The sequence below is a fragment of the Corvus moneduloides genome, chromosome 2, assembly GCF_009650955.1.
Source record: "Corvus moneduloides isolate bCorMon1 chromosome 2, bCorMon1.pri, whole genome shotgun sequence".
NCBI classification, from domain to species: domain Eukaryota; kingdom Metazoa; phylum Chordata; class Aves; order Passeriformes; family Corvidae; genus Corvus; species Corvus moneduloides.
The window spans coordinates 34,910,483-34,937,662 of record NC_045477.1 but is presented as its reverse complement, the minus strand read 5'-3'; the positions used below and the strand labels follow the sequence as shown (position 1 = coordinate 34,937,662).

Here is a 27,180-nt window from a genome sequence, read left to right as displayed (position 1 = left end):
TTAACCAAGTTCTTATCAAGTCATATGGAGATATCATTTTTATTATATTTTTTTACCATTTCCAAGCCTGTATTTATTATTAACAGAGTTGAATTTGGGATTTCAAACCATGAAGTTGAAGCGTGGTGAAAACTTGCACAATCTTGCAGACATTACAGCAAATGTCAATATTCTTCTTTAAAAATTGCTGTGTTTATTGCAAAGAATTTATTTTCAATTTGCTTTTAATCAAATATGGAGAAAAAAATATAATGCAGAGGAAATAAGGCTTCGTTTGTAATCTTTGATGCATAATACTACGTAACAGTCATTATATTCACCACAGAATTCATATAGCCATATTGATACTCAAAATGAATTATCCCTTATTTCAGAACTCTCATCTGAGATGTTGCAAAGACTCCCTGATTTTCAGCAAAACCTACTAAATTATACATTCTGACACTTCGTAAAGCATCAGTGAGAACTGACTTAGCCTTTTAAAGCGTCATATTCTTGGCTGAGCATTAACAAAAATTCCGAAAACATATTCATAACAAGTTTCAAAAAAATTATTGCAAATTAGGAATGATATATGACAGGCATATCTAATGTTAATCTCTTAGACACAACCATATGCAATTGCCAATCATGTTTAATCATATTACTTACAGCAGCCAAGGTATTCTGCAACTGACACGTTACCTGAAAACAGTTCAATCTAGTTTTGTGCTTCTTCAGTAGACGCTCTTCCAAAGTTTGTCTCCATTTAAAAATAGTAAGAAGAGATGGCCACTTCAGTTGGCTTGACTGCTGGGTTTTCCCTTTATGCCCATCCAAGGAACACCTTTTTTGGTAATGTGGGCACAAAACCTCATGAGATGCTGCTTTTACACTAGGTACACTTCCTCTGTGATTCATCAAGGCTGAGTTATTTACCACTAGATAGTTCATTTTTAACCCCAGTCTTCCGATAACTTTTTTCTCACTTTAAAATGAAAACCACCTATAATATATTCAATCCGTTTCCCTTACACATCTGTATTCAAAGCCTCATGAAAGCATTTTGTTTTCTGCTTACAGCAGTATTCTGTACCATAAATCATTAATTTTGCTGTATTTTATGGTACTTAATGCTATTAATTGTGCAACCTCGGACTGAGTTTACGTCATGCATATGACACAAAACTCGTTATCATTTTTATATGCCGTCAGAGCCTCAGAGAGGATTCTAATCCATTATTAACACTATTGTATGAGGCTATGTAGTAGCTGCTCTCTCTCACTTGCCTGTCCTGAACTGTTCCTCTTCTATTGCACTGATGTTACTGCTATTTTAGAGTTGCCAAAAGCATATTCACAGCATCAGCGCACTCATGCAGCATGAAAAACAACTCCATTGACACATATTCAATGTAGCCAATAAAGATGTAGTAGCCTTGTGAAAAGCGTGTGAAAAAAATAGAAAAAATAAAAAGCTTCCTTAATATAGTTAGCAGAGCTACATAATTAAATGCCAGAGGGCGGTGAGTGCTGCTGGATGAACTGAACTGGTTCTTTTTTAATCAATCATGCAAGCTTGATCCCATGCAAGGACACACATATCTCTCTACACCAAGCCTATACTAAGAAAATAATGCCTAAAGCAGAAGCTATAGCTACCAAAGTTGCAATTGCAAAAAGTCTGTCTGACCTTTCCCTCCCCCTCTGCACTCTCAAACATAATGGGAATAGAAATTGCAGCCTCTGCCTTAATATTCTAGAAGCCAATCTGAAATATTTGTCATTAATCTGGAGGTGTTCTTCATGGAATCATAGAATGGTTTGGGATGGAGCAGACGTCAAAGATCTCCAAGATCACCAAGAAAGTTGGAGAGGGATTTTTTACAAGGGCGTGTACTGATAGGACAAGAGTTAATGGCTTTGTACTGACAGAGGGCAGGTTTAGTTTAGATATAAGGAGGAAATTCTTTACTCTGAGGGTGGTGAGACACTGACACAGGCTGCCCAGAGAAGCTGTGGGTGCCTTATCCCTGGAAGTGTTCAAGGCTAGGTTAGACGGGGCTTTGACCAACCTTCCTGGCAGAAGGTGTCCCTGCCCATGGTCAGGGGGTTGGAACAAGATGATCCTTAAGGTCTCTTCCAACCCAAAGCATTCTGTGATTCTATGAATTTATGAAGTCTATCAGAAATGAAACTCTGCCATTCCTTTTACTTGTTTTCTATTATTAGAAGTAAAGGACCACAAAGGAAATGAATTCAGCAGTACCACTAGGAAATATTTAATGTGCATGACTGAAGCACCAAAAGGGAAATATTTCTGGCTTTTATAGTTCAAGGTAGGTTTGGGTTTTGATTTGGTGTTTCAGGAGAGGCATGGGGTGGAGAGGATATACACCTTATATGGGACTGTCAAGTCTGAGTGTCATTTGCTCTAGAGCAACACAACTAACACTCTCCCATTGAATTATTAGAAATGAAACTGCAAGCAAGGCAGAAAGATTCTACTTATCACCTAAAGCAAAGCATCATTTTCAGCTGGAAGCCCTCTCTTGCATCTAGACCAACAAAAAGAAATAATGACTGTAAAGTAGCACAAACTGACTTTGTCATTATTATCTGAAGGGAAGGAAGTAAAAGAGTCCAAAGGAAAACTAATTTTTTTGCTCAGCTAATTTTTGTCATGATTTGCACAGCACTAGGCTTGATTAAAGTGTTTTATTGCCTTCATTTTTTTTAAACACTTGTATAATTGTGTTTTTTTTTAAACTCTCTAAAATAATTCTCTGCTGAGTTTCAGCACTACATTCACATGCTAGTTGTTCAATACTGTATCATTGAGAAGATTCTATGATTTCTCCAGCTTTAGCAAAAGAAATTATATTTTCACTATGAAGCACAAAAGAAGGTTGCAGATTACATCATCAGGGGATTATTTCAGTCATAATCAGACTTTGAAGGTGTTGCTTCCTATTTCTTTTTTCCTTTCCCAATAATATCCCCAAGTGCAATTAAAACAAGTCTTCTCATGAACTTTCTGTAGGCATTTACACAACATCCAGTGAGATACTTTTGGAGGGCTGGTGGTTAGGGACAATATAAGAAACAAAAAGGAAGGGAAGGTACTTGACGTTAGGAAATTACAGCTTGAAATACTTAGCTGCAAATGAGTTTCCAGTTGAAAACTGCAAGGAAACTGTGAAGTGACTAAGAGTCAAGACGAGAGACAAGAGAAAGAACAAGAGGTCTTGAAAATGTTAGTTATGGGGGGAAAATGGATTTATTTAGTCTAGTAAGGGGAAAGAGTCATTAAGAGGCCTACTAGCCTTTAAAGAAAAGGTTGTCTGAAATAAGAAGGAACTACAAATTTAATAATAGAGGTGAAGTGTTTAATTGCACTAAAAATTTGGAAAGCAAACTTTCATAAATACAAGGTGTGCTGGAGTAGATTGACCAAGATGACCACAGAAAAATGTTGAATTTCCAGAGTGTATCAGAAAGACATCTATCACCTAATCGCTATCTAATTGCTGATCTTGTATTGAATCAGCGGGAAGCTTAAAGTGACCCTTTTTCAGTTATTCCTACCTTATTTCCTTTACTTTCTACTTATTAGTAACTTATTTTCTTCTCTTAAAAAATAATTCATGCATGCACTTTTTAAAAAAGAACAACTAGAGGAAGGTTTTTCTCCCCACTCCTCCAATAAGACATTTAGCAGCACAGACTTAAGACAGTTTATAAAAGCAATGCAGGTACTAAAATCTTACTCATTTTCCAAAACAGGAGTCACTATTTAATTTCTTACTTAACTGGAAAGCAATAAAGATACTGAAGTTCATTATGCCTAACTGTGTAGACAATAGGAATTTGGAAAAAATCAATCCTAAGGGTTGGGTTTTTTTTTTTTAGAAAGCTTGCACTATTGTGTCTCTTCCCCGGCAATGTTTGAGGTAATGTACATATATAAACCACAGAGACCACTAGCAAAAAAAAAAAAATCACACTTAAAGCAAACAGGAGCTTTTCAGATAACCCCAGCTCTTAGGTAAAGCACAAGAGTGTTTCCCAAAATCAAAGTTTTGGTGCATGACTCTGCAAACACTGCACATCAAAGTGTTACAGCATGTTAAGATGAAACAAAAGATCTGGGGTGGAATTCAGCTGGTTCTGCATGTGAGACTAGTAACATTTTAGATGCCCCAGGGTATCCTGCCAAGCTTAGAGCTGCCACTCCAGAAAAGGTCAGATTTCTAAAGGTCCTGTGTCATATCTGTCACTTCATGCAGATGTCTTAGAATCTCAGCGGTACCTCAAGTGCATGAGAGACTGATGCCTAGACACCTAAGTTGTGCCAATTATGTTCTGAGACCCCTTAAGCAGTTTATATCTGCTTTACAGCTGCATAATTGTGTTAAACTCATTAATTTGCCCAGAAGCATTTGCAATGAGCAAAAAAAAAAAAAAGGTTTGACATATTCCTTGGTGAGCTTCTGAGTCCCTATTAAAGCAGAATACACTAAAATATTAGTAACAGAAATCACATTTATAAAGGTTAATGTCACCAGAAATTTCAAATGCCTAATGAAATTAAAATAAGCAGGAAAAATAAAGGAAGAAAAAGAGAGGGGGGGAAAGGGATAGATAAAAGGAACTCCTCTTGAGTATAATGAGCAAAGTAATAACTTCACCTTTCAACAGCAACTGGAAACCAGTTTCTACCAGTTTTTAAAGAAAGCCTGAGGATCAAAGAAATGCAAATAAAATCCAGCTAGGGTAAGTAAGGTAATGTCTGCCTAATTTAGAAGAAAAGTAATCAATAAAAAGGACAAAGGGATAGGAAAAACAGAGAGAGGCACAACACAAAAAATGTCGGTGGAGAGCTGAATAAAAAGAAGTGATCTCTGCATCATTCTAGGAAATATTAATAGACAGATGGTAGTATGTAAATCTGTAAAAAAAAAGAGGCAGAAGGGAAATAAAATTAAATAAACAACGAATAAAAGATTTGTTTTCAAACAAAGTAATTCTCTTAGTTGAAAAGCTGGAGGCTGGGCCAATACTATCACTTAAGTGCTCTGGTACAATTCCCACCTGCTTGGTGGGATGCTAAACAAGCTGGACCCCGTCGGCAGACACAGCATAGCTATTCTTTTACCTAATTCAAATATGAATAAAAATTCTGTGAGTAGCTTTCCCTACTTTGCCAAGAAAGAATGGACACAAAAAAAATAAGGCAGAAGAGCCTCATACAACAGGTTGGACATGACTACACTTTGAATTTATCCCTCTCTCCTGTCCTCAGAGCACAGACAAAAATCTCTGTCTTCACTCGTTAGACTCTTTTCCATCCAGAGGATTAAAGACAACATTGTTTAAAGTCAACAACATAATTAGGATGTCGATTTTTTTTTTTAAGTGTGGTTTCAGAGCTTCTGCATATTCCACATACAGACTTTCATCACAGTGTTACCCACCATTTAATCTTGTCAGTGATCACAGCTATAAGGAAAACTGAATTTTTCCCTTCCTTCCTTACCCCCATTTTGAAACCTGTTATTTAATGCTGTTACAATTTAAATGCAATTTTTCCCTCCTGATCCTGCCAGCATGAACATCCTTCTTACAGACTCTATCTATACCTTTAAGAGAAGATATAATAATAACTTAATTATTCCTAAAATATATTCATATCTTCCAACTACCCTTCCCTTAACACATAAATTTTTGATAAACTCTAGGCAAGATCATTACCTGAATATGTGACTAGAGCAGTTATTGCGTTTAATTCATAATTATAGAGTTTTCATTATTCTCTGTCAGAGATTTTTTGGTAATGGAAGGGGAAAAAAAAAAAAGCACCAACAGAACAATTAACGTGCTGATTAAATGACTTTTTAATTTTGGGCCACCTTGCACATTAGCAGATTTCTCAAACATTTAAAATGTACAGGATGAATAAGTCTTTAGTCTCATAATAATTTAACAGAAGAATTATATCTACTAAGTTACAAAATGTGCCATGGATGCTATGTTTTATAGAGTTTATCCTACAGATGCTTTTTAAAAACCCCAATATTAAGTATCCAAAGAGTTTAAAGAACACATAAAATCAGTGGTCTTTATCAACTGATAGAGAGCACTATACGAGCAGCCTAAAATTAAGACTGTGCTTTTTATAATAGCTGTGTTTTTCATATTTCAGGGAGAGAAAATAGTTCTGCTCTTTTTGTCCTCTCCTTCCCAAATGTATATGCTTTGTAAACTGCCTTCTGGCTGATATACTTGCTAATTTTTATTTCACATCAGAATTTATTTTTTGCCATGGTAATGAAATGAAAATCCCTAGTGGATATGACTACTCAAACCTTGAGTCATCCTTGTAATTCTCTAGAAAGCAAACAGAAATTATTCTTGCATTGTCAGTAGCCAAATTGGGGGTGTGTCACACCCTGAATACATCACAAAAATCTACATTAATACCTCAGTAGAGAATGTAGGGTTTCAAATGTACAAATTTTATCTCTATAACATGATTAATGGCCTCATCCCCACAAGCTTTTAATTACATTATTATTTCAAGTGGATTATATTAGTTTCTAGAATTTTTTATAGTGCTCATGAATGTCAATATTCAGCATAATTTATATTACAATTTAACTTAAATCATCAATACACAAATTAAACACAATCCAGGCACTTTTTGTTTTTATTTTTGACAACCTTTTTGTTTCTAGTGGTTTAAAATGTCTAAAAAGGTACTAAGGAGGCCAAATTTATACTTTGGAATAGTTTCTCACAACTCTCTTCTTTTTAATCTGGATAAGCAGCTGTGAAACATAATCAACACCATTCTGATAACTGACATTTTTGTGCTTTGTGAAATCAAAATATGAACACATTGCTCTTTGTGTCAAATTACTCTTCAAAAGTTCCTTTGATTTACTAAGTACAGCAGTCTCCTAAGAAAGCAATCTTACACAGAAGTTCTAATTTGAACCAAAATGTCATCTCTAAGTATTCACATCCTGTGTCTTCTGCCTTACTTGCTTCATCTTTTATGAGAGATTGTGCTTAAAATGGCAACATTATTAAAATTGCAAGTTTTCTGATTTTCTGTATTGAGCTGCCTATGTGCAGACGGTCATATACAAATGTTTCCGAGTATCTTCACAAGAATCACAGAATACCCTGCTTTGGAAGGGACCCAAAAAGATCAACAAGTCCAACAATTATAAATCCGGGTCGGAAAAGTAAGAATTGAAGAGGAATCCTCTATTTCCCACAGCTGTAAGGGTAAGATGGAAAGTGCTCGAGGTCTGCAGTCAATGCAATTGCTTCACACAATGGAAGATGATGCTAATTATCACAATGGTATCTTCAAACCAAGGTGTTTCAGGAGAAACCACAAATAATAATCAGAAACAAAGTTTTGATTTCAAGTTATCCTTAGGCATGCAGAATGAATGGAAGAAAGAAATATCTGTAATCAAACATACTTGCTCTAAAATGCCTATAATCCTGTGATAGTAGATTATGTAATCGTATTTCATTATAAAAAGTTTAGTTTAGTTTGAAACAGGGTCTTTCCAAAAAAGAATAATAAAAAATCTAAGGAAGTAATAATTTCGTTAAAACAATTTTCTTCTATTTCCATTATAGAATATATACATTAAATCATAGTATGCTCTCTGCAGCCTCAAGACTTGGAGACACAGAAATATTTGAAAACTATTTTCTACTTCCATAAAAATAGCCTGTAATTTACACTGCAGTTTTTTCTGTTTTTCAGGAGCACCTCACTCCTCTAAAGCTGCCTGGACAAATTTAGCTGCAGTTACAACACTGGAACATTTTGGGACACATCTTTCCTGGAGGATAAACATCTAAAATGCCAGTGTGAGGCAGGTACGAGAAGCTGTTACCCTACTGCCAAAAGGAAAAACAGCCATGATAGTTTCCTAGTAAATAAAAAAGCAGACTGTATGAGAAAGGTTGTGAGTTACTGAACAAGGTCCATGCAGCCATCTCACATGGAATGAGCCTCAATAAATGATTTGTCCTTTACCTTTTTATGAGCATTGCAGATTAAAATCTTACTAGTATGATAGTCAGAGCTGTAGAGACACTTATACAGTGGAAGAGCTGCATCTTTGTTCAGCACTTCATTTACTTCTCTCTGGATAAAGGGTAGCTTCAACTTTTATTTTCTTAGGTTGAAAAATATGGGTTTATGTTTTGGGTTTTCTATTACCTTTTGCCCCAAAAGCTCTATTCTTTTTCTGCTTGACTATACAAAAATTTCAAAGAATTTCCTCAGGCTTCCAATTTTTGCACGTCTCTTTTATTGCGAATTGTTTAGCCATGATGAAAGGAAAAGGGTTTGATCCAGAATTTGTTCTGGTAAGCTCCCCAAGTCTGAAAGGACACTCTCAACCTTGCACGTAGGGCATCAGTTAAGCAATTTACACCAGTGTCAGTAAGTGTGACACACCTGCAGCTCTCCACATCAACTTCATTTTATTACCACATCAATAAAGCTAAATCATCACTCTAGATGGAGCTGTGAACTAGGCAGAAAGTTCACTAGAAATGCAATAAAGCCTCTAATAACAAGATGTACAATGTTCAAAAAGTGCTATTTAAGCTTAAAAAAGAATAAAATCAGATTGCCAATGTCAGCTATTACAAAATATTAAAACTGAAACAGAAGAGTTACTTTACACTATTTACTTGAGGAGAATTCATCTTTAAAAGATAGCTGAGATTTTTTAATCAAATTGATGGATTTCATGTCTTTTGCTGTTTCACAGAAGTTTTTCTATTAACCATTAAGAGAAAATGCAAACAGCTCTACACACATCTGAATCTTCTCCTAAGTCCAAACCAAGCCTAGAGATAGTGCACTAGAACGAAAAAAAATCCTGCCTTTGAGGGAGTGTACAGTAAAAATTTCCAAACATATATCAAAAAGTGAAGTAAGAGACGTGAGATAATTTGCAAAAGCAGGTCAGTGGTAGAATCTGGGAATAGTGTTTCAGTCTCTTGGCTTTCATACAATTCTCTGTTAGGGACCAAGGTGACCTTGCAAAGACAGAATTAAGACTTTCAATTATAACAATCTTGCATGAACTGATGAATACACTCAATTATACTTCTAGAAATACTTTTTGTCTACCAAGAGGCAAAAGTGGGGTTTTCTTCCCTCATCTGGGAAACATTAACTTTCAGAACTGCATGATTTCTTGTCTTCTCAGGTTTTATATGGAATGGTCTAAAGGTAAAATTTGGCTTTCTCTGCTGTGTATTCCAGTGGATTAGCCAGCCTAACACATCTGCTCTTGTCCTTCAGGTGCTCCAAAAACTACATAGAAGAGAAAAATGTCTCAGTATACAGAGGGATCCTTTCTGCATTTTTGAAAGATTAAAAAAGTGTTCCTTCATTGCCCTTTACCTTAAGGTCTATAATCATACAATCATTTTTGTTCCTTGACAAATCAGGAAAATACATTTATTCCACCTGTGATGAGATCAGCAACAAGCAAGGCAACAAATACTTTCAGAAGTAATTCTACATTCTCTCATACTTAGTATCTATGTGAGGCCACATTGCTGTTCACCTTGGTGGGGTTGGTACTGACAGACCATAATAGAAAATAACAACATTTTCACTGTGATCTCTGATCTAAACACTACACAGCTATTTAAAGTTAAAAAGAGAATTTATTAGCCTGTGAGATGGGGAAATCAAAGCTGAAAGACTAATAAAGACCTATCTAGATCATAGTCATAGAAATGACAGCTGTTTTCATGATGTTTACATAATGAAATGCTCTCATGCCACAGTGGGTTGTTCTTACAGCTTATCCTACAGACAGCACATCTGGGCTGGGGCCATTGGTGCTGCTCCTTGTAGGCAGTTGAAGGATTAAATAACTAATGTAAAACCTTTTTCCTTCCTTCTTTCTTTCTATTTTTTTTTCTCCTAATAGTAATTTAAGATTAACCAAACTAAGAAAAACCTGGTAGCTCCAGAAAAATAATTCTAAATAAAAATTCTGTGTTTGTATATATGTGCTTTTTGCTCTTATGAAAGGTGTCTTTATGGATGTGTGTTGAAGTGTGTGATGTAAAGGAGACGATTTTCAGAAGTAGGTGCACCTATATGTAGAGGTCACTTGAAATAAAACAGAATGGAAATGCTTATCCTGTTAAGTATTCTCTGTGATCTCAGCACTAAATTACCCTAAGGACTGCAAGAATCAGCAGTATTGCAATGTCGTGCAAGTTTTTTTCCATTGGTGTGGGAAGTTTAACAAAGTAATATTCATTTTCTAAAGTTTTCCGAACATTTCATATCCTAAAAGGTGGATAAAGAGAAAATGTCAACAACGAAATGCTACCTCTTAGACATGACAAAAATTTAAAAGGAAGATGTTTTTCACAAATCCGGCCTCTATTCACAAAGTAAAAAACATCTCACCTCAACAAATGACATCAACTACAGAGAGAAACCAAGGAGAAATATAACTAACAAGGAACACTGAATAATTCAAGACATCTTTCATACACCACCGCAAGGTTTGCAAAACAGCAAGGGGAATGCCTCAATTACTGACGTGCTTTCCCCTTCAGGGAGCAGTGAAAGTTAACTTTCACCATTAGTGCAGTAGAATGTCCCTTTAATAAATTTATTTTAGTAGCACTTAATACAATTCCTTAGATACAAACTGGAATAGAATAAAAAGGCAAGGTGGGGAAATAGGCTCATAGCTCAAAAAGACAACTGGAGCAAGGCAGCCCTCAACCAAAGAAGAGCTTCGTTCACAAGGTCATTAGGAAATTTCATCTCTTCCCAGCGATCTGAAGATGGTAAATACTGTTAAAACTACAATGTAAATGTCAAATGATGATATATCTGTCTTTGGACACAGGTTATTTAATTCAAGGGGAACTGTGTAAGCCATTAAGCATTTCCAAGCATGAAGTATGTAGGGCAGGTTCAATAGAGTAGGAGGGAAAAAATCCCAGAATTTTCTGCTCGCCCATCTTCCCCACCTTTCAGGTCTAACACAATCAAGCACTAAACCATAACTCAGTCTTCCCCACTCCAAGAAACATGAGATAAGCATGGTCAGGAAGAAAAACTTCAGCACCACAGAAATGTTACGTTGTACCAACTTAAGGATCACTCTTCCTGGTTCTGCAGCATGGGCTGGACACCCCAGTAAATATTTCCAATCCCAACAGATGTAGCTGTGCTTAGAGAATGATACTGCAATGATCTGGGGAGTTCTTATGAGACCAGGCACCAAAGAATCAAGGAAAATATACTTAGCAGACACAGAAATTGTACGCATTCAGGTAGTGCACCATCAAAAAGTCATATTCCCTCAATAATGGTAGTAAACGGTTGGACATATTTTTTTCTTCCTTAAGTTCTGTTCCAATAGCAAAACCAAAATAAACTATTCACCCACCAACTATTTCCAGTTGGTGTTGCCTAGTTGTAGAACATCGATTCCATCATTAAATTCTCCAGCCACCAATTTACCATCTGTAAGCGGGGTCACACTTAAAAGATGAGTTAAAAACCAAGGACTACACCAACTAATTTCGAACCACAACCTCTCTTCTCAATGGCATTCTGACAGGGAAGTGAAAATAAGGAAAGGCTAAAATGCAGCCATATTACAATGAAACTTCTCAGGTGATATGAAACTGCAGTGCTCCAAATTCATTTCACAAGGCAGTAGTTTGCAAATGTGGCAGTGATTTTCCTCTGTGCCAGCTCAGGAGGGAGGCATGCAGTCCTGCATTATGTCATTAGGACACGAAATTTCCAGTAACAGCCAAAGTTTCGCTTCAGGCTCCCCGGTTGGAACAAAAAAGTCTGGCAACAGGCCAGCAGACGCTACAGAATATCACAGTCAACAGTGACATTTCCTTACCTGGACAGTTTACTGCATGTTCCTTACCCTGAATATAAGAATAGTCTGGCAAATACACGTTGTCGTGACTGACTCTACTGTGAACCACACAAAATTAAGCTGTTTGTCTGGAGGCCATAAAGCAAGTACTTCATAAAAATGTCCTCAGTGCTTTTTTTTACCTTTTCCCTCTAACTGTGGGAAGAAAAAGAACCAAAAAGTGTAAACTAAAACAATCCATAGAGTAACAAATATTCCAGAGTATGCTGGGTTTTTAAATGGGGTTTTTCTTTCAGCTTTTATATCTTCCACATAACTATAGTATGGAGAGATTTAGAGATATAATTCCATACGCTAAATCCCCTTATTATAGTCTGAATGATTTAGTACGTTTATACTTTAGAGGAAAAAAACTATAAAAATTATATTTCCTTTTATTCAGCATTCATCCTCCCTTTTCAATTTCCGTATTTGCTCCATTACCATGCATAAAAAGTTTGTTTTAACTATTAAAAAGCCCAGCCTTATGCTCAAAGTCTAATCTCCATTCTGTATGCCCACATAATTCTCAGGAAAGCCTTTGTGATCTTAAAGTCTACAGTGTGTACTCTGAGCTCTCTTGTCAGCTATTACCACTACAGAGATCTTGAAATAAGAACCTGACTTGCAGTAGAACTAATTCACAATTGAAACAGAATTAAGGATTTTGCTTTACAATAGTACAGCTCTCTGTACAACTGAGCATTTAAGAATTCAGGATCCAATATTGACTTAAACTCTGTATGCATTAAAGCATTACTTTCAATTAATGAACACACTATATTAAAAGTTATACATGTTCTAAAATAATTAATTCAAATTTCCATTTGAAGTGCTCTGCACCAGATACCTTATGGAAGTCATCTGTATGAAAAGCAGTCCATGATCATGGAACACATACTACTTGACCTTTTTAACAAAGATTAATGAGAAAAGCAGTATCATCAGACAAGTCAGTAATTGCTACAGTAGTACCTAAAAAGGAGCAGGTTTCATTCAGCTCAAGGAACTGTTGGTAGAATGATCTGTACTGAGGATAAAATTTTTCAACTCAAAAGTCAGAAGTGACTTTATTCACATAAGATAAATTCAATTCTTTACCTGCTTAGTTTTTTTTTTTTTTCTTCAAATTAATTGCTAAAAGAAACAGTAGTATATCTGAAAAATTCCATTAGTGAAAATCTCCTGGAAAATCATATTTAAATACAGAATCATAGAATGAGTTTTTGTTGAAAGGGACTTTAAAAGATCATCTAATTCCAGGCCCCCTGTCATGGGCAGGGACATCTTCCATTAGAACAGGCTGTTCAAAGCCCTTTCCAACCTGGCCTTGAACACTTCCCGGGATGGGGCATCCACAACTTCAAGAACCAGGAAAAGTCCAAAGGGTAAAACACTGTTTCCAGATATGCTAACACAAGCTAAACAGAATCATAAATGGATATAAAACCGGTTTAGTAGGTATTTTATGATTTTATAAAAAGAAAAGGCAATTCCAAACCACTAAATTTACTATTGAAAAGTCACTAGCTGGTTACAGTCATAAATATTTAGGAAAAAATAGATCCATGTTGCACAAGAATCTAGCATTTCCACTGTTACTTATTCTGACATTTATACTGAACTGACAAGACAAGCCATTGACAAGCTGAAAATTACATGTTAGCCTTGTTGAGATTGGAGGGCATAACTTTTCTTTCTTTCTTTTTAAAAGCATAGTGGAAATAAATCCTTATTTCGATACCATATTTGTACTGCTCAGGAAGTCTTCCAGATAGTCATTAAGTATAACCTAACTTTTCACTGGAATATTTAAAGGTGTTATTTTTAGTAAAGGTCAGCTGCTTTGTTCTAATTAGCTCTTGAAATGCTTCTTCACATCTAAAACCCCTTTATTGTCAAGTGCTAAGTGTACATCATCCTTTATCATCTCAGTCACATGCTGATGACATCTCCAGATAAGGAAAAAGGAAACATGATACGATAAAGGAGATAGGGTATGAGAGGGTCTTGGGACATGATTAGTTTTATATAAAAGCAATGTTTTTATAACAATAAGAACATACTTTTGCTGACTACCTGTACTATATATTGTTTAAAAACTACTATAATAGCTATTACAACTTATCTGTAGTGCCATTTTTTTTCTTCTTAAAGAAAAACTGTTGAGTAAAACAAGAGGGAAAATAAACCCAGTCAATATACCATTTTTATGATGCAAGTTAAAAAACAGCAACATCTCACATAGGCAGAAATTTTAGTCCTATTTTATCTTCTCCCAGGACCAAAAAAAAAAAAAAAAAAAATCCAAAAGCTTTGACAAAGGTGGAATATAGGAATTAATATTAATCACTTATTTTGTTATTAGCAAGCTTGCTGTTGGTGCTGGCTTTTGTGATATGCATATAAGGTCTCCAGGGAACTGCAGAATATTATCTACACAGGAAATGAGTCTTAAACAGGCATGTGACTGCCTACAAATGATTAAGGTATATCACACCTGTGAATAAGCAGTCAAATACTCACTGATACAATTAAAATAAATAGTTTAGTCATATAAAACCATCTAAGATGTGGAATCAATTCTGCATTAGACCCAGATGTCTAGCTAATTACTAATTACTATTCCTCTTTCTGAACTACTGAGGAAGCACTGACTGTCGTGGCTGAGGTTTATGGCTTTATTCAATCTGAAATACATTAGTCTCTGAATTCATCTGCTGTGGGTACCAGAAGAAATGCAGCATCATATTCAGGATGCCCATATACACTTTAGTGTTAACATATTTTCTAGTGTCATTTTAAGTTTCTGCTACCCAATTTCTAGGTTTTCCTTCTTCATTTTAGGAAATGATAGTGAGACAGCTATGGACATAGGTTTGTCCCCCAGGAAATCCAGTTTGCAGGACTACTCCCATGATTCACCACAAAGATCTACTACCACATGCATGCTAGAACTAGTCATACAAGTGCTTAGAAGTACCATGTGCTTTTATAGAAAGCTTCAGAAAGGAAACCTTCATGAAAGGTCAAAGTTTGCTCAGCAAGGATTATGCCGAATTCTCAAGAGAGCACAGTGTTCCATACAGCAGTCTCATCTTGGTGAGGGAGGAAAAGAGGTGAAAGAGGAGTAGATATGTACAGGAGTAGGACCTGGACAGATTTCAGCTCATTTAATTGCCTGTGTTAGGAGCCCTGTCAACTTTGCCTCCCCATATGGTGGAATAAAGCACTTCCAGGGAGCAATTCCACATATGTAAATGTGAATCACATGTGAGTGTAACCTTCCTCACTGACTGGGGCAGTGTGACTGGGCTCCTGCCTTATGCTGCTGTCCATGGCTAAAAATGAAACTATGCAGATCTTACCAAAGCAGTGTGCAGGCAGGCAACAGATTTTTCCTGTGACCAAATAATTAAATCTAACCAGTTAAATAAAACATGTCTATTTATGGCATGAAGGTGTTTTTATGCTAATACATACTCCATCTGTGATCCCTCAGAGCTGCAGGTGCAGAGTCATCCACCAGATCACGAGGACCCACAGTACAAAAGATGCACACAAAAAGACATCTTCTAGCTGTGAAGAGCTGGCAGCCTAGATGGCATCTCAGGAGTGGAAGAGGAAATGGAAGAGGAAAGCCTGGAGAGGAAGTTGGAAAAATCCAAAGATGTCCTCTATCACCAATTGCCTCTCCAGTGCACATCAAGTTTACAAGTACAAATTGTGAGCTTCCTGTGTTCTGTGCCAAAATCACACACAGGAAGAAATGGGTATATTGCAAGTTTTTTATTATACATATGATTTAGGGATGCCTATGGATACAGTAATTTAGCACAAATCATATTGCCAAGAATCCCTAGTGTCTTTCACTCACTGCAAACAGATTAAATCTTTTAGCACATGTATGGATTTGACATTTCGTATCTATCAGCACATATGCATTGCATGTTGACAACTATTTTCTAAATTAAATTCACTGAAGTCTGTTTGCTAAACTCAGTAAGTATGGTAAGGCTCTTACTAAGTGTTTCAGGGGGGTTTGTTTTTTTATGAGAACTCCACAAAGAAATAATAAACTTGAATGAAAAAAAGAACCTGAATGAGATTTTAATATTTTTTTATATATATTGTTTTAAGTGTGAGTTTTCTTGTTAGCAATCTGCATTACAATATTTGCCTAGTAAATAGTAATATCCTACCAAAAAACTTTAGATTTGGATTTTTAATTAAGATCTATGCTGAGTCCCATTTATTTCAGTTCTTGTTATCCAGGAGATGGGAAAATTCATATTAAAAAAAGTCTTAAGCCTTTATGTAAAATTTTGATTTTCAGGACAGAAGCCATGCTAAATTACTAATTGCCTATTATCTGCTCTGCAAAGAGAAATTTTAAATGGTGACAATGCAAATAAAATGATGAGTAATGGATTTATTTTTATCTCTGCACAGAAATATATGAAAAATATCCCTGCACATTAAAGTTACCATCCAGTGGGAACTATCTTTAACATATTTGAAGTATTGTGCTATAAATTAAACAAACTTAGGCGTTGCTCACAATTTAACTGTATAAGACCATTAATCTATATACTTATTATTCAGTGTTCCTCTTATTAGCAATTATGGAAAACAGCTTCATGCCAAGTCGTCCTCACTGAATCTTTATTAATCACAATAAGACAGCAGTATTCATCTTACCCTATTTGAGTGTATTTCAAGACTACATAAAGATCCTTCCATTATGTGCAAACCCCAAAATTCTACTGTTTCTAACATGAAAGGTGGTTTTAAGAACAAACAACAAACAAGCAAAGAAGCCCAAAAAATGCAGAAATAATCTAGGTACACTGGCAAGACAAAAATGCAGGAAGCTTGGGATAGCTTAGTAAATCTCTAGTTCAGTGAAAACTTAATTTGCATCATAGTGGAAGATACATGACAACTACAGGAAAGATACATTAAGGTTCTTTGTTTCCCAAAGCACTACTAGAATAAGATTATCCAGTGTTTATATTGCTGATTGTCATCATATAAGAACTCAAAAGAAAAAAAAAAAGTTGTAACCCCTCATTCCATTTTCTTCTCACATCAGAGTACAGCTCCTAAATCTGACTTAACCTGATGTGCTCCAATAGGGATTAAATCTTTCGGCTTTCATTTTTTTAAATTCAAAGTATCTTAGACATCAAAGGATCTTTCTTTCTGAAAAGTCAATACTTCAGCATTTCAGAATAATACCCTATAAAGCAGACACTCAAGATATTTACTCAGTTTTGAAAATACAAGATATGGTTATGTAAATAATTTTACTATGTTATCGTCCCAGTCCCACAAGATCAGAATTGGATGACCGAGTGGGATAATCAAGCTATTATTGCAAATCTCTTTTCCCTGGTATCCAGTGAAAACATATGTGGGAATGGTACAAAGCTGTACCAGGAAGGGTTCAGGCTGGACACAGGAAAGCATTTCTTTACTGAAAGGGTGTTCAAACACTGGAACAGGTTCCTAGAGGGGTGGCCAATGCCCCAAACCTGTAAGTGCTTAACAACATCTTTTAATTTTTGGTCAGCCCTGAGTTTGTCATGCAGTTGGACTTGATGGTCTATGCAGGTGCCTTCCAAATGAAATAGTCTAGTCTATTATTTTCTTAAATAGTGCTAAATCATTCTGTAAAAAAATATCTACAGGCAGTCAACATCCTATATTTTTTGGATAACAACCCAGAAACACGGTTTATCAGTGCTAGAACACAACTAAAAAATTTTGCAGACTCCTCTTTTTCTCTTTATATGGACTATATTCCAATGTTACCTGGCTGTCAAAAGTTTTCCTTTAGAAATACCTTCTTAATTTTTATGTTGTGCACAGAAGAGGAAGTCTTCTCAGCAGACAGGTACTGCTGGGGCCTGGGAAGCTCAAGTTAGCAGCACACCAGATTGAGCCCTACTCATTTGTCCTCATCGAGTGACTCCATGTGCACACCTGCTTAAGTGTGCACTGCTCACCTACTTACTTGCATGACATCCTGATACCCAATACAGCTGGCTCCACTGTAATCCCATCTGTCAAAAGACATTTTTTAAAAAAAATGTGGTTTTGTTTCAAGCCAAAATGAAACGTGAGTTTTTTGAATCACAAAAGTTCTCACAGCAACTACAGTATGGTACCCTTGATGATGCTTCCAACAACAGAGCAGTGGCCTGAACAAATTACTTGTGAAATATTAGAGAAAAATCAATAAAACATAATCAAAGCAATTACCAGGATATATTTTAATGGAAACATGGTTTGTTGAAGATACTTGGAGATCAGAATATGGAAGTAGTTGAAACACACAGCAACTTACAATTACTGTAACTTTGCTTACCGAGCACTTTACTAATCTGTTAAATGGTCAAGTCCAAAGCATAGCTGCTTTTTAAAAGTCACAATCTCTAGTGACAAATTGGCTGTGAAATAACTGACCAACAAAGATCTTTCTCAAGCTAGAAACCTCTTGCGCCCAAGGAAGGCCAGAATCTATTTCCAGAAGGAGGCATGAGGATATATTAGCAAAGGTCTTCTTTGTCATTTAATAGCCCAGCCTAAGTGAAGAGTGACCCATCAGCATTTCAGAAAACCGGGTGCATCTTTTGGCATAGGCTCAGCTCAAGGCTTGTATTCTGGATTCCTAACAAGATCATTGAGCCTCTCTAGTACATTTGTTCCATTAAATGATAAGCAAAAGTAGTCCAAAGCACTTAAATCTACTCAGAAAATCAATGAGAAAGGGGAACAATCACAAGGTTATTTAACTGTTGAAAATCATCTTTCACTCACTGGGGTTTCTGATTCTGCCATATATGATGAAGTACTATTTAATCATGCAATTTTGTTATCCATAACTCATGAAAATTACTTATTATTACTTATAATTTTACTAAAGTGCATTTTTCTTCCTTAGGATTACAAGTTTTTATTATAATGTTTTTCTTGTCATATTTTAAACATTTGGGAGAAGAAATATGAATGACTAATTAAAAAGGTATAACTGATGTCATAATCTAAAAAAAAAAAAAATTTAAGAAAGCAATTTAAGACAAGAATGGACAGGTCGTTTATTTAAAATTGCATGTGCCAGCTCCAAAGTCCAGCATCTTGCTATGCATTCTCAGCATCTCAGTTTCCTCCCTGACACATCCAGCATGGCTCCTCCCAGGTTGGGAGTTTCAAACCTTTCATTTTGCTGATCTGACTTTTGCTCAGGTTACTAACAAGCTCCTACATTACAAATATAAGGCCATTTACACAGAATCTTTATTCTCAAAAATGTTTTCATGCATTTCTGTCCTACCTTACAGATTTCCAGTTTCCCTTAGTGACTGCCTGTATTTGCCACTCCTGTGGCTTGTTCATGCTCCAACGTTCTTGCTCGCTCTCTTTTCTGTATAATCTCCCCTGGTTATATTTTGCCCTTTCCTGTTCTTTGAGCTGACATCTATAGCGAAATTCTCATGTCTTCTTCTTAGTTCCTCATCTATTTAATTGCATTTAGCTGGCATGACTCCAAAGCTAAACAGTTTTTCTGTTCCTAACTTCTGTCTTTCACTTCACCCCTTTTAATTCAGCTCTCACAGAAGCCAGAAATGTTATCTGTATACAGAGCACTTCACCATGCAACCCACTTTCCACTGTCTAAAGATGCTTCCAAAACGGGGGAAAATACCTGGCCAACTGCCAGCCATACATTATCCCCCTGAACATAATGCTTTCTCATACTGAGGAAGGAAAAGTTAAAAACCAACCTCCACATCTAAAGAAGCAATCAATCGAGTTTGATTCTGCTTTCTCATCTTTCCTATCTTGTCAGTGTCTCATTCAATTCCAGCTCTTCATAATCTTTGACACAGAAAAAACCCTATTTTGTCAGTGAATGAATTTTCTCACCCTGATCACTGGAAAAATCTCATCTTCTTTCATATGACCAATCTGAACTCCTCAGACTCAGCAGCCTGCTGGAAACTGTTGCCCTCACTACAAAGCCAGAAGCCATCCAATTCAGCCTTTTACATGAAATAATATCTTCCAGTTGGAAATAACTAAAACAGCTGTAATAAGTGGTCTCAAACATTCCTGGTAAAGTCATAATCTAACCCCAGAAATTAGGATAATTGGTTGAAAAATATTATAAAATCTGTGGTGGTGTTTTTTGGGGGTTTTTTTGAGGGCGGTGTTGGTGCAGTATTTTAATTAGGGCCAATGCACTGTCAGAACAGAGAGTTTCATTAGCAGAAATGGAAGGAAAGAGGGATGAACTGGGTGAACAAACTTCAGCCAAGCATCTTCATGGTCTGTATTCGAAGACACAGAATTTCATAAAAAGTTGTCGGGCCTTTAACATAATGACTAAAGCAGAAAAATAACTAGGGAATTATTGCCCTCATTAATTCTGTTGCAACCCAGAATTGACAATATATTTCCATTTCAACAATACTACAATGTCTTGCTTTTAACCTGTCCCAAAAAACCCCCAGCAAAATTCATTAATTTTGCCATAACAAAATAGTATTTTTCCTCATTGAGTCTTCAACAGAGAAAAAAGCTCCTTCATTTGGTTGTCAGTATCAGAATCAGAATTCAAAAAGAAAAATAGGAAACTCTTATCATGTGGTCTTACCAGCCAAATTTACATCAGGTTAATGAAAGGAAGGAAGGTGTCAGGGGAGTGAAAGAAACTTTTAAAAGATGCATGGGAATGTCACTAGCAAGCACAAGATAATGGAGAACTTGCTGAAAGCTGGGATGGAAAATATTAAACAGCCCCCCACCTGGGAAAAGGGAAGGGAATGCAGTGTTGCCAAATTTTGCAAATTGCTCTTAAGTTACAGATATAAAAGCAAGGCTCTTTGTGAGTGGTCTTGGCAAAGAGACAATCCTGAGAACTGTCAACTATCCTGAGATAGGAAAGTTAAAACTGAATTACTGCTAAACCATGTATTCCACATCTTATATTTCCCTCTTCCTTGATGTCCTATAACTTCTCTTATGAGAACATAAGAGAACATTGCACAATGACTTGAGGTTTTTGTCTTGGAACTCTTCACCTCCTGCTTCCAGAAGATTTTTCCTTGAATGAGATATAATTATTCTTAACAGTAATGAAAAGAAGAAGAAGAAAAAAAAAAATCTACATCTGAGAAGACACCAAGTAGAGATGTGATTAAAGATTGACATTTTTACCTAGTATGCAAGATTAAATTTTCCATTTTTATACATTCCCTCAAGAACAACTTGTTCAGCTACAGATGAGTTGGCATCATTCTGTCAGTTCTCAGTGTGGCAAAAGATTCTGGAGACTGGACCTGAAAATGAGCACCACACGTAAGCCAAATCTCTGACTATTTTTTTTCTTGAGATCTTCTTGGAAGAATACCATGGAACAAAGGCCTGGGTAGAACAAGGGTCCAGGAGAACTGGCTATTTTTCAGAGATCATGTCTCGCAAGCTCAAGAAGAAGCTATCCCAATGAGAGGAGGTTAAGTGAGATAGCAGGGGGCCTGCTTGGATAAAAAAGGAGCTCCCAACAAAACTCAGCTATAGAAAAAGAAGCCTGCAAGAGGTGAAAGCAGAGTTAAAGGACCTGGGGGGAATATGCAGACACTGAGCATGCAGGAATGTGGTTAGGAAAGCCAAAGTCCATTTGGAGCTTAATCTGACAAGGGACATGAAAGGCAACAAGAAAGATTTCTATGGGCAGTTCAGCAGCAAGAAGGGAAAATGTAGGGCCACTTCTGAATGGGGCAGGGGACCTGGTGATAGAGGACATGGCAATGGCTGAGGTAGCAGTGCCTTTTTCACCTCACTCTTTATTGTTTAGATTGGCCTTCAGACATCCTAGGTCACTGAGAACAACAGGAAGCTCTGGAGCAAGGGTGGCATCCTCAGTGGAGGAAGAAAGCCAAAGGCTTTTCTCAGTAGTTTTTGCTGACAGGACAAGAGGCAATGGGCACAAACTGAAATACAGGAAATTCACTTTAAATATAAGAAAGATTTTTTTACTCTAAGGGTGTTCAAACACTAAAAAGGGTTGCCCAGATTGTGAAGTCTCCATCCTTGGAGATATTAAAAACCTGACTGGACACAGTCCTCAGCCACCTGCTTTGGGCACAGGGTTAGACTAGATGATCCCTAGGAATCCCTTCCAATCTCATCCATATTGGTATTCTGCAGTTTCTGGAGTTTTTTGTCCTTTACTGCATGCATTCACTTTTCAAAGGAAAAAAGAAATATAAAGAACTTGAAGAAATATTTTATTTCTTTCTCTGTTTTAGCATTTTATTATCCATTTAGCTGTACATTAACAAGCCCTTGTCAACTCTCTTTCTGTAAATTAACAGGAGCAGCATCTTTATATTTATATAGAATGATAGAAGAAATTTTAAATCTAAGACTCATACTCACAGTATAGGCAAATCCTATTCCATATACATCCTTCAGATAAAGAAATACCTTATTGCCCAATGAATAATATTTGGTAGGCATCACCACAGCAGAACTCCTCAAAGTAACCTGGGAGGGTTTGCAACATTTGTTGAAGGCAGTTCTTTTCAGTACAGGCTTTGGTTAACTTCAATTTAAGGCTTTTTCTGAAGAGAAATCCTTGAAAATGCTAATTATAAGAAAGTAAAGAACATCCAGAGGGACTATCGTGTTATATCCCAAGCACCCACATAGCAGCCACATTTTAAATTCTCTAAATGCTATGAAAATACTTTCTACTATTATGGAGATTGTCACAGATGCATATTTAAGGACAAGAAGGACTCCTTGGAGAATTCTATGTGGCAGCATGCAAAATTTGGGTCATAGTCACCCATCCCAGAATTCCTAAAGCATCACATTTCTGTAGTTTCAGCAAGAAAATACTCTTAAAAAAAAAAAATCTAGCCTTTATTTCCACTAAATGTAACCATGAAAAACAGTAGACTCATTAAAAGCTTTCATAAAAAGATAAATGTTTAAGCATATTTGACTATGATTTTCTTTGATTTGACCTTGGCTAAATTGAAAGCACATAAAAAAATTTACAGTCAATGCTTGATGTGAGCTATACTAATATCTGGCTAACTGCCTCTGCTGTGAAAGCTCTTTCTAGTTCAGTAAAATTTTATGCACAAAAGCATTTTCTAGAAACTGATGTAGTGTGTTCAATACATTTTTAGACCCAAGCTTAATTACAAAAGCTTTTTCATAATAACAAATATTGTCCCAAGCAGAGACTATATTTAATAAATATGCTTATTATTTTCCTTAATGAAAGCAATGTTTAAAATTTGCAGGTAATCCCATTACACTGTACTTCAATTATACAGCTCAGCTCTCCTACCCTCCTGCTGATAGAAGACTTCCTCATCTTAGTTTCCAATTATATACATTAAGTCCTTCCAAAACTACCTTCATTATTACACACAGCATGTATAGCTCTATCAGAGAAAAAGCTGTAATTGGGAAAGAGCAAAATGCATTTTTGAGCCTAAGATAATTACAAGAAAAGTTAATTATGTCAATTAAAATAATTTTCTCTCCACTCAACAAATATGACCTGTTTGTACAAAGAAACACAGCAGGACAGCTACTGATCCTGGATAAATCACAGTATTTCTACTCAAGTTATTCTAACCAGAAAATTTGTGAAAGAACGAAATTTTGACTTTAAATTACTTTATACAGAAGAACGGCCAAAAGAACTATTGGATGAACCCAGGGGGATTCTCCAAACCCAAAACCATATCATTTTCTATATACACCCAAAATTAAACCTAAGTGTTTCTGTTCTTGGACTACTACTTCCTAAAAGCAGAAAAAGACAGCTGACAAAAGCAGACTACCGCCAGAAAAGGTCCTGGAAATATATAAATTAAAAATGCAAGTACGAGAAGTAAAATCTGCACCCTTGCTGTCAATTGCTCTTGGCAAAGAACTTCATCTCAACATCAGGTGGCAACCAGTTGAACCTATGAAGTGTTGACTCTAATTTCAGGGTCTCAAGTCAGAGCTTTAAGTGTTGAACATATGGCTGCACACAGCAAAACCAGAGGTGTTCACCCCAAAGAGCATCAGTGCACAAGAAGGCTCCCAACTTTCAGTCCCTCGGCTTGTAGGGATGTGAGGCATCTCTCCCTGGTAGCTGCTGCTGCTATCTAATCTTCCTTCCTCTACCCACAGTCCTTTTCTTTGACATTACATTGATCAGCCTCAGCCACTTCAACCAGCTTTCAGAATGTGCAGTTTTCACTAGCCTGCTCGTTCCTGTATTTTCACAACATCTAATTGTGACAATACAGATATGCATGACCCTAATTTTGCTGTGAAGAGCTTTTCCCATCCCACCTCACAATGCCTTACCTAGATCATCCAACTTTTGAACACTTCCTAACATATCTACGGTTGTTGTTCTATGGGCATCAGAAATAGAAGCAATATTCTAGAGAGTACTACAGTACTTTTACAATGCCATCATAAACTTATTTTAATCTGAGTAGTTTAGGTCATTCTTTGCTTATGCCAAACTCATTTCTTTATCTTACAAATTCCTGGCAATTTGTTGTATAGAAGTTGTACTGACTATTTGATATGACAAGAAAAGTCAAGTCTGAGTACACTGCAGTTTAGAGAAAATTTTCAGATTTCACAGGGAAATGCTACTTGTTCTGGAAGTTCCAATCTCCTAATTTCTTTCTGATTTGGTTTTTTATCACTTGGTGATTTTGTCAGGGAATTGGGATCATTGCCAAAGATGTTTACCTCAATTTTGTTTCCAGTCCTAAATTAGATTCCTCCTAAATAGTGAATTAGATTATTAATCAGTAAAAATCTAAATCTTCATTATTAATTTACTAGAAACAATACAGCAGCTTGTAAAGCATTTATGCAGCAGTAAACAGAGAACCATTTTGCAGAGATCATGACATGCTTAATTTACTACACAACTAAATATTTAATTACAAATGGTAGGAAAGCTGAAAGTGTTCTGTTGAAATTAAGCAATTTTTAAACAGTAATAGTTTTAACTTTATTATGGGCAGTAATGGTAAAATTCTAAAACAATCCGTAGGAAATTTGTTCCTTTTTGTGGGGTTTGCCATTACCAGTTAAGTGAAGAATCATGTATTTGGCTAGCCAGTCTGCTATTTACTGGTAGGTCTGCTCCCTCCTGTAGTTTGAACAGAAATAATTTTTAAATGACATATTAATTGAAAATGCAATGCACTTTGAGGCACTACATTTGCAATGTAATAGTCTTGCTCCAATGCTTTCCTTGCTAACATCTCTAATTAGAGTAATGGCATTTTAACTTCCTTGCGAATATCTAGCAATTCTTTGTTTCATATTCAATTTTCAATACATCCCAGGTACAATATTTTAAGTTCATTTGTATTTATACATCTAGACTCATTTTTTAAAAAAGCAAAACCAAAGACAACAACTTGTTTATATTTCCACCTTCGGAAATTGCACACAGAGCTTTTGCAAAGCCATCTCAAGATGAATATATCCTTCCTGGTGTTGAACCTGAACAGCAAACATTGATGCACATCATGTCTAATTAAGGTGAGCTTTCAAAACAGATATTCAACAAATGTAGCTGATTGCTTCAGAATTTGCTTAATGTGCAGCAATATGGAGAATGAGTTCTCTCTATTTTTTTTTCCTTCTCTTTTAAACTATTCCTTCCTATTGTCTAATTCATATAACTCAGCTTTCAGAAGAGGAAGGTAAGGAATGGATTTTACCCTTATGTGGATGCAAAGAATGGAGAAACAAAGCAACGTAGGCTGGAGAAAGTTAAGAACAATATCAGCATGTTCCATTTCAGGAGGGAGGTCCACTGAATAGAATATTACACCAAAACAAGAAATTATAAGGCTATAAGTACAGTCTGGAAACCAAAGGGTAGCAACAGGATCACTTTCACCTCATCTTGAACATCACTTTCAAAACAACAAATTGGTATTTCTTAACCGTCAAGTTGTTTCTATTAACAGTATAGAATATCCTGACATTTTGCTACCTTAAAAGAGTACATGACAGTTTTGTCAAAAATAATTCACCTAAAATCTTAAAAAAAGTTGTTAGCTAAGAAAACCACATCTATGTATACATAATTCATCAGCTAACAGGAAAAGAATATTATATTTAGAGTACAAGTAAAACACATTTTTCTACATCTTCCTTATGTCTCAAGGCTAAAGAATACTTCATAGATTTACAAAACTGCATGCTATAGCTCTTCAAGCCTCTAAGAAGAATAAAGAAGTATACACTTGGTAGCATGCCTCTCATCACACTGCAGCATCCTAATGATGTGACCTTGCTTCCCAAAGTAACTTGTAAGGTAAACTTCTTAGAAGTAAGAGGAGTGACATCACTGGTATTGTTGAATCCATGTTCAGTTTAAACATTGCTGTATGAAACATGGAAGCACTTAAAGGAAGACAGACTGAAGTAAATTGAAAAAATCTTGCTCTAGGATTGAAATGAAATTTTCATACAAAGTTTGTTCTTCAAATCCAATCCCAGTTTAACAATGGCAAAGTTATTGCAATGTTGATCTTCACAAAAGGCATGTGATAGCCTTGCAGTAGTTAATACAGAACACAGTGAGGCACTCAGCATAGTGCTGGTATCATCACTGGCCGTCTCAGAAGAGCTAAGAGTGGTGCCAGCTGTGTACCTGCACATACTTTCTGTGTCTGAACAATGTCACTTCTGAACAGCCTTGGAAAGGAGGGAGGATGGGTGGTGGGAGCGGTAGAAATGTGCAGAACCTTGTTCTGCTCTTTACCTGGAAGCTGCTGTGAAAAAGAGAGCTTCACACTTCAGAAAATGTTGTGAGTGCTTCATGTGGTATTGGGGCCTCCTTCCTGGTGATTACACCTCTCAGACTACACATACTAGCTAGTCCCTTGATTGTTTCCAATTGCTCATCTGAAGCTGTTAACATATATTCGAGCTATAACCGAGCTTTCCAGGATGTGCACCAATATTTTAAGTAGTGTATGGCAGAGAATTTTTTTCACCATAACAAAAATATGCCTCATTTAAAACGAACTGTCTTGAGAATTGCATGATATGACAATAATGCTAAATTTTACTGAAGCTTTTTACACACACATACTTTGGCAGGCTGCCTTCCAGTGAGAGCAAGTTACATATGTACCAGCTCTAATGGCCCATATAGGATATT

At 36.2% G+C, this 27,180-nt stretch overlaps 1 protein-coding gene across 23 annotated transcripts in view; it reads right to left on the bottom strand.

Moving 5' to 3' along the window:
- Window positions 1–27,180, bottom strand: part of DLG2 (discs large MAGUK scaffold protein 2) — a 1,001,432-nt gene that overhangs the window by 457,032 nt on the left and 517,220 nt on the right. The window contains exon 1 of one of the 23 annotated variants that reach the window (XM_032099084.1): window positions 685–948. The exons of the other annotated variants lie outside the window; for them this stretch is intronic. Coding sequence (XP_031954975.1) covers window positions 685–933 — 249 coding nt within the window. The 5' untranslated portion in view covers window positions 934–948. Of the gene's footprint in view, window positions 1–684; window positions 949–27,180 lie in introns of those variants that run through there. 23 annotated transcript variants of the gene reach the window in all.